Genomic DNA, 12,993 nt, shown 5'->3' with positions numbered 1-12,993 from the left:
GACGTTGCTAATAAGATCACATGTAAAATCCAGCTGTTTCCCGTTTTAACAAAATATAATTGATTTCCTCATTAAAGGTTGAGCATCTTGAGCAGTGTTCCCTCTAAGCTGTGCGCGTGCGCAATTGCACACTGCTCGCACATTCTCAGCGCACAAGAAAATCTAGCCAGCGCACAAAAATGAGGGCTCAAAATTACTAATTAAGAAACAACTTAAGTCAAAGTTACAGTGCATGAAGGGACGTTGTGTCCTAAATGCGGTATTTTGAAGTCGAGTCGAAGTAGAACGAAGTTGAGTAAAGTTAGTAGATTTTGTCGAGAACCGGCTTCTTCGGCTCAGCTCACTAAAAGGAACCGGCTCTTTCGGGTCCTAAACGGCTCTTCAGGTTGTTTTTGCTTCTTTAATGCCAACATGACCAAATATTATGTAAAATTATGCACAAAATGACTTAAAGGAACGGGAGAATAGAACAAAAAAGAAAAAAAATAACAAAATGAAAAAGTAGTGAAAAGCTGAGGGAAAAAAAGAAACTAAAGGAAGAGAAAAAAAGAAGGAAATTTTTTGAAAAAAGCCAGAAAAAAAGAAAAGAAAGAAATGTAGGAAAAAAGTCAATAGAGAACAAAAAGAAAAAAGTAACAGCTCGGAAAAAATAAACACAATGAGATTTTTTTTAAAGGAATTTTTAAAAAAGTAACAAAAAAACACGGAAAAAGAAGAAAAAGTTTGTGTTGCATTCAAAGAATTTCCAATTATATCAAGCGACTCTTGTTGCCAACATTGTACTTCCACTAAAAATGTGATTAAGTACAGTTCTGTATCTTACAACCGACTAAATAAGCCCCCAAAAATGTTAATATTATGCGACAAAATATATCAGGAAATAAAAATAAATGGGTATCTTGTGAAAGAATTGAAGAACAAACGACGTTTGTCGGTCGTCCAACCTTTGCAATAGTACATAAGTCAATTCATTCAAAAGAGAAAAAAAAATTTGTATTGCCGGAAACTCTGGAAAATATAACTTGATGTCAAGTTTTGGACATGTTTAATAATTAATTATCTTGCCACACTTGGGATTGCTGTTGCTCACTGTTGTTTCAAGCGTTGCTCACCGACTCTGTGTGAACGCTCAGACCCGTGGAAAATTAGAGGGAACATTGATCTTGAGTAGATTTTCCCTAAAGGTGATGAGGCGGTCATCAATAGAATAGTGCTCCATTCAACTGTTTAACTTGTAATAGCTTTTCAATCAGCTTCTGGACTGCCCTTTATTAATGGGAATGGTGGTAAAACATGTCAGTCTTTCCACAAGTGATTTTATACAGCCATTGTCTATTAGTTCATTTGAGCCCAGAATATATTCTGTAATAAAACCTATGAAGGAAATGCTCATTTGTTTTCAGAATCTATTTTAAAAACATGTCTTCTCAGTATTCAGTACCAACTAACACACTAAGGAACAAAGACATTCCTCAATGAAATACAGAGAAATAATTCAATACCTTAACTTCTGGCCGGGAAGGGTAGTGGAATGTGACATTGTGAAATTCAATGTCGCCTTTGACTTTGTCAAGTTTGTAACCAGCTTCAGATAAACAGTCAATTTCGGGCTCCTTAGAGCATACAAAAAAAGAGAGAAAACCAAAATCAACTCTGATATATGTCCGTATTCGATCAACAGAGATTTCTTACTCTCTCAATGGTTTCAAAGATGATGGTGGCTGCTCCGCGGCCTGCGGCGAAGGCTTCTAGACATGGTGATGCTTGTCCCAAATTCATTGCGGCTATCAGAACACCAAAGAAAACCTGGCCGGGCAAATAGGCAAAATAACCTCAGTGGAACTGTTCAATTCTAGGCTTAAAACACATTTCTATTCCATAGCTTATGAATAACCTATATTTCATGTTGACAATATCTGTGTATTATTTGTTGTTGCAACATCCATTGCAGCCTGGTCATCCGGGAAGGGGGATTACCCCATGTGGGGTCCCTTCTCAAGGTTTCTTTACTTTCCTCAGGTTGAGGTTTTTGAGTTTTTCCTTGCCCTCATGTAGGTTTTAGATCAGGGGATGCTGTAATAATAGTCATTGGTTTGCAATAATCTGTGGTCTGTGCAGCCTTTTGAGACTCCTTGTGATTAGGGGCTGTACAAATAAATGTGACTTGACTTGACCTGACTGCGCTAATCACAAGAAAAATTATTTTAATAGAAAATCAAAATGACATATTACTGGTGGGCCATTTTCAGATCAGATCCACAGACAACTGATCTGTCTCTGGAGGGGCACCCTGGTGCCCGCAGGCACCAAGTTGGAGACCCCTGGTGTAGTGGTTCGCTGATAATCGTATGGACTCATATAAAAATCGGCAATGAGTGAAATGGGAAATAGCAATGCACCACTGTGTATAGTGCAACTCAGTTGCAGTTTTCCCAAGTAAAAAAAGCAAACCTCATCAGAGAAGCTAGCCTACTGTAGCTGATATTAAAATTTAACAAGACCTTAGGGGGAATGTAATCACCCATTACAAGGATGGGCAACTTAAATGAATGCCACAAATGTTTTAACCATTCCCCTTGGGGGCCAGTATTCCGAGTTTTTTTTTTTTTTTTTTAATGAGCTGTGCAGAAAAAAATGTAGCGGAAAAACTTTATCGCTGCAAATGTATTGCAAGCGTTTACAGCATGTAATACATTTACAATTTGCAAGTCTATAAAGTTTCCATTCATGAAGTGACTTGGAAGAACACAAAACTACAAAATATTTTATGTTTTTATTTACAAAAGAAGTATATATAAAGTAAGTATAAATCTTGTTTGTGCTCCTACTGGTGGTGTCTGTTGAGAGTCGAAATTCCCTGGCAGAATTAAAGGCTTGATGTTTGACCACTAGATGTCGCTGTGTGGTGTAGGGAAACCGAAAACGAGTGCTGTAAAGCACAAGGAGCGATACAAACTACTGACTGAAAGAGGCATCAGTTTACTGTCAGACAAAATTTAGCAACCTGCACGAATTTATTTAGCAGCAGATTTTAGCAGTATTGGAACTCGGGTTTGTTGTTTTGCTTTTTGGCCCCTGGCTCCTCATTTAGGCTTCAATGTATCTCTATCACAGTGGCCCTTTTTTGAAAATAAATAAATAAAAATAAAAATATATGTAGCTCTGTTACCTGCAGAAGTGTCCCCGGTGAATATTCCTTTGTGTCCACCACAAGACTAGAGCCATACCAGAAAGCCAGGCCATAGCACAAGAAGATAATCAGCCACATGTAGCCAGTGAAAAAGCCCATGATCAAGCCCTTTCTGATGCCCCAGCGCTGTGCTGACACAAGGTTCTTGTCGTACCTGGAAAGAAAAAGAGTTGTTTCCTACTAAAAATTCAACATATGAACTACTTGACCTCCATTTGGACATAGAAAAACTAAAAACCAAAACATACTGATAAAATATGATAAATGTCACTGCATATGTAATAGTAATAATATGTGTTTTGACTATTCAAATAATCAAATTATGGTTATCTTCATGATTATCTACATTAACGTTTTAAACTTGTGTACACGGGTTATGTGTGCTTGTACCGTAAATTCCGGACTATAAGCCGCTACTTTTTTCCCAAACGTTCAACCCTGCGGCTTATTCAGTGATGCGCCCAATTTATGAAATTTTTCTAACGGCCGCGCTCGAGTACAAACGGTAAGATTTAGACTGCAACTTCTTAGCTTGTGCACAAATTAAATTGGCGTAGACATTTCCTCATCATGCAAATTGCAAAAAGATAGGCACATGACGCAACTTTCAAGCTAAATGCAATCGAGCAGTCCGATATAGAAGGAAACAGAGCTACCGCACGTAAACTTTACTCTGCGAGCGTGATACTAGCGTGTTTTTAAATCAGGGAGCATGGGACGACGTCGACATGACAAAGTCTCTTTCCCATACTGAAAGACGACGACTCTGATGACGTCAGTTATAAGGAGGAAGATGAGGACGGCTTACCATGCTCACTAAAAGTACGGCATGTTTTTTTTTTTTTAACAGAGCTGTTTGCTGTGTAGTGAGTGTGTTGCTAGTAGCGTTTTGCTACCCTTCACAGGCACGGTTTGGGATGAAAGTTATAATATTATTATTAAAGCTTTGAAAACTCTCTCGGTGTACCGTCTTTCTTTGTAAATATGTGTAACTATGTATAATATGTATTGGTAACTGTATATTTTTGTAATGTATTTATTTTAGAAACTTATTCTGATATGCTTTGTACAAGCAAATGAGAAAGAAGGGACGGGGCAAACACGGGCTGACGGGAAATGGAGTAAAGGTGAGACGCGGCCAACAATAGTGGATGTATATTTTTCCCACCCGTACCTTTGGAAATATACACTTTTTTCCTTGGATTACTTTCAACTGGCATCCGGACTCTGCAGGTCTGCATCAAACCTTAAGTACCAGTATCATTTTCCGTTCATTTTGCTGGCTGTGATTTATGGACGGTGTCGGGTATGGGTTAATTTTGTGTTTGTGTTGCATTTTCTCAATGTGGGCGCATGCGGCTAATATACAGGTGCGGCTTGTGTAAGTACAAAATAGATTTTCCTCCCGAAACGTGGTGGGTGCGGCTTATAATCAGGTGCGCTCTATAGTGCGGAATTTTCGGTATATGTGTTTGAGTGAGAGACCTCAAATTGTATTTAATAAAACGATGCTGTTATACCGTTGAACTTCTTTCTTCTCTCCGCCGAAAGCAGCCACTGTTCTGATGGAGGAGAGGACTTCGTCTGCAATAGCTCCAGCTTTGGCATAGGCCTGCAACTCCATGCCCGTCAGCTTCGCCACAAACTGGCCACAAAGTAAAAGCCATGACGTCAAGTCATACCGAGCCAAATGGCTCTCAAGAAAACCACCATTTTAAAAAAACGTGGCAGTAAAGACGGTTCGGTTCCAATTGCACAGTGTAAAATAGTTTTACATGATAATGTGATATATCGTAATTGTTTAACAAATTATAAACAAAAGCACGATTCCTGATGCAATACCACAACCAATCTTCACAAAACTGTTGCTTATACTCATTGCATATGTAGTCATAAATTTAATATTTCTTCTTATTGTTAATATTTTATTATTTCAGTCATTTATAACTCCTCATAGATTTTGACTCATTATTTAACCTATTTATTTATTCATTTTTTATTTCGCAATTTTTGGACGTCTTGATTCGGTTGTTATTATTCAGTTTATCCATTATCTCAGTTGTGTTTTATTTTGGACCCAGAAAATGGGCTACTCATTTCAGTTTCTTTTTAAAACTGGTTTGAACAAAGATTTCTCTTTGCAGTAGAAAATTATAGTATATTTTAGCTTTTTTTTAACTTAGCCTTTTTTTCCTTCTGTGCACTTGTAAATCCTACAGCCTTTATCATGCAGCACATTTGTGCCCAGAATATTCAGTAGGGAAAGTTAGAAGTGACTCCTTATCTCAGATTTTATATTGACTGTCATATAACCTGGATATTAGACAAAAACGCGAAGGAAGAAACGTTGTTCCTTCTTTATTGTATACTTTAAGTTATTCTCTGTCACAAACCTCACTCAAGTACTGTATCGGTTTGTTCCTCTCTCTCCTCTCTCTCTCACTTACTCAACCTTACGTTATTTTGCTACTCCACTTTCTTCCCGGTTAAATTTTCCTCCTCATAGCAGTGGTCACTTGTCTTGATTTCTCCATGATTTTTTTGTCCTTTCTATACTCTTTCACTTTCTTTTATTAGTACTCAGTCTTTTTGGTTCCTTGCTAGTTTGTTGTTCTTTCTTATCACAGCCCAAGCGACCTTGTCTCAGCTCTTTGTTCTTCTGTAGGAGAAAATGCAGGTTCGATAATCTTTTAAGTCTTCTTACGTGATTTAATAAAGTACACCAAAGCCTGCCATGAGGGGGAGCTCTTTATTTCGTCATCCCAAAGAAACTCAGAGAACTCCAGACATAACAACGCTTTTATAGCTTCAGTTTAAGTACAACCCAAAAGGCGGCCCCAGTCCTCAGTAAAAACAAGGAAGATGCTGTCGTACCCTTATTAGGACATGTTGTTCGCCTCAGTTTGCTCAGAGAGTCCTTGAAGAGGGGCCTTGCAGGTCTCATGCCCTTTTAGGGAAACTCAACTGTCTTGCCAAGGATTTTCTCGAATGATGTCAACATTCCCTCACTACTGTAAGCAATGTAAGCAAGTCTTTCTACATTTCTAAATGTATGCAACTCTATTCTACAAATGCAAGTCTATTTTACACAACACTTCCAGTGTATGGAATCCCTGCCTGCCCTGCTGAATCACGAATCCTGCCTGATGAACTTTTGGACTGTCACCTTTGTTGTATGGATTTACTAGAAACGGACTCCCAGCCTGACTCTTGGACCAAAATTGTTGCCTCTGGTGTTCTCGACAATGTTGCTTCGCTACCTGACTTTCTGTGTTACGAACCTTGCCGAAGAAAAGACAACCCTTTACAGTACTAATCTGTGTTTCTGCATTGTGCTTTCACACCAGTGGGTTTTGGGAGTGAGTATTTTCACAATTTTCAAATTCCGTTCCTATTTTAACACTCACAATATAAGAAAAAATCTTTCCAAATCCAAACATGAGGGGGGGAGGGATTTTTAAGGGTTATTGTTCTATCTTCGTTATTCATTATCCATTATACGTTATCGGTCAGTTCATAATACGCTACAAAGCCTAGGAGCCGGGACACTTACTCTCAGTCAAAAGGCCAAACTAAGGTCCTAGCCCTAAAGCCTTGCTGCGATCATTGCGAATGCACCGTTCCCGGAGGTACTGCAATACCGGGCCGATGCGTGGAGTGGACAGAGTAAGCTCTTATTCCATCTCCGGATTGCAAAAATCAATGATCAACACATTTCACAAGTCAAAAACTATAGAAATGATCCCTAAGAGTATAGTCTAGATAGGGCACAATTCTTGAATCTCAGTCCGAACAGCCAATAAAGTTTGGTCCTATGCATTAGTATGTGGATGACGGAGTAAGCATGAATGTCTCACCAGAGCCATGAGGCCAGCCCCAACTCCAATGAGAGGACTCGCTGCCACAATCACAAGCGTTAGCTTCCATCCTTTTACAAAGCCGACACAAAAGCCGCATATAAAGGTGGTGAAGCGCTGCAAGAAAATGGCGACTTGGTCCGCAATGGCGTCATTGATCTTGTTGATGTCACTGTGTCACAGCAAACGTCTCATGATGAACTCCACAACACGCAAGTCATTGATGGGACAACAACCAACAACTCACTCAGACATGCGAGTATTGAGCTCTCCCACTGAAGTGCAGTCAAACCAACCAATCTCCATCCTCATCACTTTGCTGAAGTAAGTTTTTCTTATGAGCTGGATCTGCTTGGCAGCAGCAGTCACCCAGAGAGAGATCTGTGAGGAATAAACATGTTGCATTTAAGTGACGAGAAAAAATAAGACCAGGCTCGCTCTGGGGCCCGATCTCCGGTGGGCGCTGCTGCCTGGGGTCGGATTGGCGTTCCAGGTGTTTGCCAGTTATGTTTATAGAGCCCATAGTCCAAAAACCAAATAAAATGTCTATGAATGTACACTACTGAAATACGAACCTGAAAGTATCCCAAAATGAAGACAGCTACTCCAATTCCAACATAGTAGAAGGCAAATTTGGTCATTTCATATTCAATGTCAAGTATCCTGAAAATCAACATGAAGGGATAAAATGTATCTTGCACAAGTTTTTGACCAATAGACAACCTTGAGATTCCCACCAACAACGCACCCGCATGACCTGTTCTCCAACGGTTTGAGGATATCCCACTGTGAATAATTAATGGAGCTCCAAACCGCTGGGTTTATGCTTCCGAAGGAGTCAGTGTAGTTTTTATTCCACTGGATGGTATTGTTGACACACTCCTTGCGCTGGTCACTGAGCTCATTTAGTTCGATGTCATACTCGATGAAAGTGTCGGTCAGCAGGCCGAAGACGAGCAGCATCAGCGGCTGGGCCGAGCCGTGCAGCACTGCGCATACGCTCCCTACGATCATCATTAGCACTTCCCTGCTCGTGGCAAACCGGAACTGCGTGCATACAATCGTTTATTTATTTGGCATTAGTCTGGAGCTGAATTTCTCAGATTTGTTTGTGTTTTTACCAGTTGAAAGAAGCCAACTCTTATTGCAGGTTGCTCTTTTTTCCCCTTTCCTCTGTTGACGAGAAAATGTTTCCCTGTTATTTGACGTTATTGCAAAGATTAAATATTGTGTATTTTTGTTCATCTGCGCTACTCACTTGTCATCCTTCTCTTTGGAATTCGACATGGTCCTGCAGGTTAACGAAACATTCATACAGATTAGCTGATCGACCACGGCAATTGCCTGTTTTTGAATTTAATTGAATTGTCTTTATTGTCATTGATAACAACGTAGTTCACATTGTATGCAACGAGATTAGACATGGTACTCCGAAGTATATATGTAATCTTTAAGAGGGAAAAACAAGATAGAAGACTATCAGGATGAAAGCCAGAAAATATATATACAACGCAGTGCTTAGAGACTGGCCTATGTAATAATACTAGTGCCATGTTTGTGAATGAAAAAGAGGAGCGCATCATAACAATAGGGCAGTGAAAAGAAGTGTAAGAACACTTAGCAGAAACAAAATCCCCAAAATAAGTCACATCTAAAAGTATATATTTTCACAAATTCAATCAATTTCGAGTTGTTTGAAACATATAATTTTATAGCGGAATTTACATTGTGCACAGAATAATACACTTTGAAGTAAAAATAGAATCATATGGATCAGGCGTGAGCCAACTACAGCCCTCTGGCCACATGCCCATCAAGATTTTGAATCTGAACCACCAAATGTTGAAAAAAACATAATGATAATATGCATAAAATGGGGAAAAAACGTACTTCTAATAAAGATGATTTGATTTCGTGCCCTCCTCAGTGATCTGCTACATTGTCGTGGTGGAATAATTCGAGTGTCCCAATTATCCGAGGAGCAATATTGTCTGGGGGCTTCAGGCCCCTGGGCGTATCACGCATGACAAACAGGTCATAGGTGAGGGGCCAGACAAAGCGCAGCTCATAAACCCTCTATAATGATAAAGAACATCGGTACACAATTTCTTTCGCCTAGACATGAGTTACCAGGGCCCCTCTGAAGTCAGGCCTGGAGGTATGGTCCGCCGGCATGCGCATGGTGGTTGGGCCTATGGTCAGGGGGCCAAGCTGGCCGAGCTGTGCCCAAAGGGACGACATGAGTCCCCCTTCCCATGGGCTAACCACTTGTATGAATGGTGGGCGTGTAGAGAACTGAGTGGCCTCCAAAGGAAGGGTCCTTGGCACACAAATCCATGGCTACAGAAACTCGCTTTTGGGACATGGAATGTCATCTGTCTGGCAAAGAAGGACCCGAGCTGGTGTGTGAAGTTGAGAGGTACCGACTGGCTATAGTTGTACTCAACTACACACACTGCTTGGTTTCCAGTACCAGTCTTCTAGCCCCTCTTGAACTCTGGAGTTGTATGTGGCAAGAGCCACAGAGCAGGTGTGGGTAGATTACTTGTCCTACGACTCAGCGCCTGTACATTGGGGTTCACCCCCATACATGAGAGGGCAACCTCCCTCTGCCTTCAGGTGGGGGGTTGGGTCCTGACTGTGATTTCCCACCAAGCAGCAGTTCAGCGTAAACTTTGTCCTTGGAGGGTGTTTTTGAGAGTGGTCTTGCTGGGGACTTCCTTGTACTGCTCGGGGACTTCAACGCTCACGTGGGCAATCACACTGAGACCTGGAATCACATTTCTCAACCCCCCTGGTAAGGCCTATTCAGGGGTACTGGAGAAGAGGGTCCGTCAGGAAGTCGAATCTCGGATTCAGGATAAGCAATGTGGTTTTCAACTGGGACATGGAGCAGTTGACCGCCTCTGCACACTCTGAACGATCCTCGAGGGTCCATGGGAGTGTGCCCATCCGGTTTGTGTATGTTTTGTGGACCTGGAGATGTCATTTGACTGTGTTCATTTCAGAGGGCTGCTTCGGAAGTATGCCCTAATGACCAACTGAGGTGGCTCAGACATCTCTTAAGGATGCCTCCCTGGACGCGCTAGAGAGACTACGTCTCTAGGCCGCCCTGGTAACACGGGTGAGCTAGATGAAGTGGCTGGAGATAGGGATGTCTGGGCTTTCCTTTCTGAGACTGCTGCCCCGCAACCAAACCCCAGAAAAGTGAAGATAATGGATGGATGGATGGATGCATGGATGATTTAGTGCCACTCTTGCCCCAGTGTCCCCAACATTCAAATAGCTGGCTACATTTGTGTATACGTGCTATTATTTTATCCGGTATTTGTATCAAGATATACTGTATATCAAATCTAATGAGAAACAAAAATCTCTGAGCTAGCCATTCTGCAGTTTGAGTTTTTCAATCCAAATTATAAGCGATTAGTGCTTAACAAAATGTGCACTTTTTATTCATTTGCTCTAATTTTGTGTGTTTCAAAATTCAGTGTTATTAAATGGTCTAAATATATAACTTATTGGAATGTAAAATGTACCAGTACATATGCCTGTTCATTTATTTAAAAATTCAATATCCCATTTTTTTATAATTTTCAATTTTTTGCATGAATGAATGTGTACCGAAAAAAGTCCAAAAATAGATGTCTTTCTTTAAAAGAGTGACAAAATGAGAAAAATCTTTGTGTATTGTCGAGGTATCGGTTTGCAGATTGTAACTGGTAGATACAAATTCCAAAAGTACATGACTTCTTAACAGCTTCACACAGAATTTTGAACTACATAGACCGTCCATCATATTATTTTTCTTTTGAACAACCTCTCCGCAATACAGGGCCAATTATCACACTCTAGGATCATATCAAAATATGGATTCTATTGTTATGGTGATACCATTAAATCCCCTCTTCCAAGTAACCTAGAGAGAAGATGTCAGAAATGTGTTTAGTGGTATGATTGTGGTGGGCAGTGATTTACAACAGCAGCATATGATTTTAAATTTGTGATTTTCAAACACATATGAGAGGAAATGTTGCAGTTATAATTGAAATAATAGATTAACTTGAAAACAAAATGGAGCCACCTCTACTATTAAACAAAAGACAGATGTAATACATACATGTAAGATTCAGCTGGTTCTGCAAAAAAAAAGTAGAAAGTCTTATAATTCAAAATTGGTTTGAAACAATTGTTGATGACTTGATTTGATTTACCTTCATCCGTAATCTCATAGCTGCGATTCTCCTGGCCAAGTTTTTTGATACTTTGCAATTTCACTGACCCGGAAGGCATCGTGGTCCTCGAACACACAAAGTCAAAATAAATTTGGTTGAAAATCAATAAAAACAGAACTGCAATTATTGTAAATGCTGTCAACCTCTTCAATTGATTGCCTATGTTTCAATTAAGAAAACAGATATTTACCATATTTTCCAGACTATAAGGCCAGATGGAAAACCCAATTTGGCCAGAAATTTGAAAGTGCACCTTATGTACCGCTGATTGATCCACTGATAACATCGCTGATCAAACTCGTAAAATACGCAGTTGAGCGTGCCGACCGGTGGTACAGTTGACATACGAAAAAGCTTTAGAGCTTTTCTCATTATCACACTATTTTATGGTGCAGGAATCACTGATTTGCATAGTGCATTCTTAAGGGTTAAACAGTCTTTCCACTTCTTCACCAACGAATCTTAGAGAATGAAGAAAACAAAGTCTTTTAACTAAACACTATACAAGCTCTTTTATATACATATTCATATAAAATGCAACATTATTGACGCCCAAGTAGAGCAATGGAGAGACTGTTTGACCAGAATCCACTATGCAAAATCAGTGTTTCTAGAAGCATGAGTACAAATAGTGTGATAATGTTATGAGCTCTAATGTTTTACAATTTTGGTCAGCACCACTCATTGACTGATCAATCTTTGCATCTATACATATGGAAGCTCTTACCATAGCCTCAATTTCGTGTGCCTTATGACAAAAGACTATTAAATGGAGATTTATAAGCCAATACCCTATAGTACGGAAAATACGGGATATTTTTCCCTACCCTTCAAATGGTCTGTGACCACCTCTGCTGAAAATCAACCCATTCTCTAGTTAAACAAATCATTCAATTGAACCGTAGAAATGAAATTAATATTTGATACAAGGAGACGTGGCAATAACTTGAGAAATAAGTATGTAAATCCAAAGTGCAGAAGAAGATGAGACGTTTACCAAAATGTGTCCTTCCAAAACCAATTTTTTTTCCTGTCCTTTTTGAAAAATGGGTCATGTGTCCTGAGAAAAGGCAGTCAGGTCAAAAGATCCTTGAGAAACACTTTTGCACTTCCGTCCCTTATGGTCGACATGCAGTCCGTACGTCCTTTGCACCGATACCTGAGTGCCGGTTGTGGCTTCATGCCACATGTATATAGGAGGAGGACACGTTGTGTACCTTTGGAGAGATTCACGTGCCGTTTTTGAGAAGGGTTGGGCTTAGTTGGTATTTGGGGGGTTGGGGGTTCATGGTGTTTTCTTTGAGGGTAAGTGTCCGGTCGGTTTGTGTCCTGCTGCTGGAAAGGTCGACGACCGCACGGGTGAACGTTCTACCTGCCGAGGATGTCACGCTTATCATTAAAAAATTTGCCGGGTCTCCAGGGTAGAATATGATACAATATTAAGTCTTTTGAAAATATGTTATTTTGTTCTTGTACACAGAGTAATATGTTTCTCAATGCAAAAGACAAATCAGATGTAAGGTTGAAACTGCAAGCACTCTGTCAAATTCTTTATTTACTGAGGGCAAATAAATCAATACTATAACTTGTAAGCCTTATGGAGGATTATTGTTATCCTTTCGAGAGGATCCTGCCAGTACTGTTCGTGAAACCTGATAATCACAAGGAATCTATGGTTATTCATAGGGCCACATTTTCCAGACTACCGTAT

At 40.0% G+C, this 12,993-nt stretch overlaps 1 protein-coding gene and 1 pseudogene across 1 annotated transcript in view; both read right to left on the bottom strand.

Annotated features, from left to right (window-relative positions):
• abcb11b (ATP binding cassette subfamily B member 11b) overlaps positions 1 to 12,487 on the bottom strand; it is a 36,341-nt gene extending 23,854 nt beyond the window's left edge. The window contains exons 1-13 of the mRNA XM_088330861.1: positions 12,280 to 12,487; positions 11,262 to 11,347; positions 11,168 to 11,186; positions 8,306 to 8,338; positions 8,169 to 8,220; positions 7,796 to 8,094; positions 7,623 to 7,710; positions 7,295 to 7,428; positions 7,048 to 7,219; positions 4,711 to 4,835; positions 3,170 to 3,344; positions 1,693 to 1,806; positions 1,503 to 1,613 (exon numbers count right to left, since the gene is read on the bottom strand). Of these exons, the coding sequence (XP_088186987.1) occupies positions 1,503 to 1,613; positions 1,693 to 1,806; positions 3,170 to 3,344; positions 4,711 to 4,835; positions 7,048 to 7,219; positions 7,295 to 7,428; positions 7,623 to 7,710; positions 7,796 to 8,094; positions 8,169 to 8,220; positions 8,306 to 8,338; positions 11,168 to 11,186; positions 11,262 to 11,340 (1,401 nt within the window). The 5' untranslated portion in view covers positions 11,341 to 11,347; positions 12,280 to 12,487. The remainder of the gene's footprint in view (positions 1 to 1,502; positions 1,614 to 1,692; positions 1,807 to 3,169; positions 3,345 to 4,710; positions 4,836 to 7,047; positions 7,220 to 7,294; positions 7,429 to 7,622; positions 7,711 to 7,795; positions 8,095 to 8,168; positions 8,221 to 8,305; positions 8,339 to 11,167; positions 11,187 to 11,261; positions 11,348 to 12,279) is intronic.
• LOC148368945 (U2 spliceosomal RNA) lies at positions 6,798 to 6,933 on the bottom strand (annotated as a pseudogene).
• Positions 12,488 to 12,993: the final 506 nt, after the last annotated feature.

Source organism: Urocampus carinirostris, chromosome 3 (genome assembly GCF_059441175.1).
Source record: "Urocampus carinirostris isolate Australia breed hairy pipefish chromosome 3, RoL_Ucar_1.0, whole genome shotgun sequence".
NCBI classification, from domain to species: domain Eukaryota; kingdom Metazoa; phylum Chordata; class Actinopteri; order Syngnathiformes; family Syngnathidae; genus Urocampus; species Urocampus carinirostris.
Note: the sequence above shows the minus strand (reverse complement) of the source record. Positions and strands in the feature narration are given on the sequence as shown.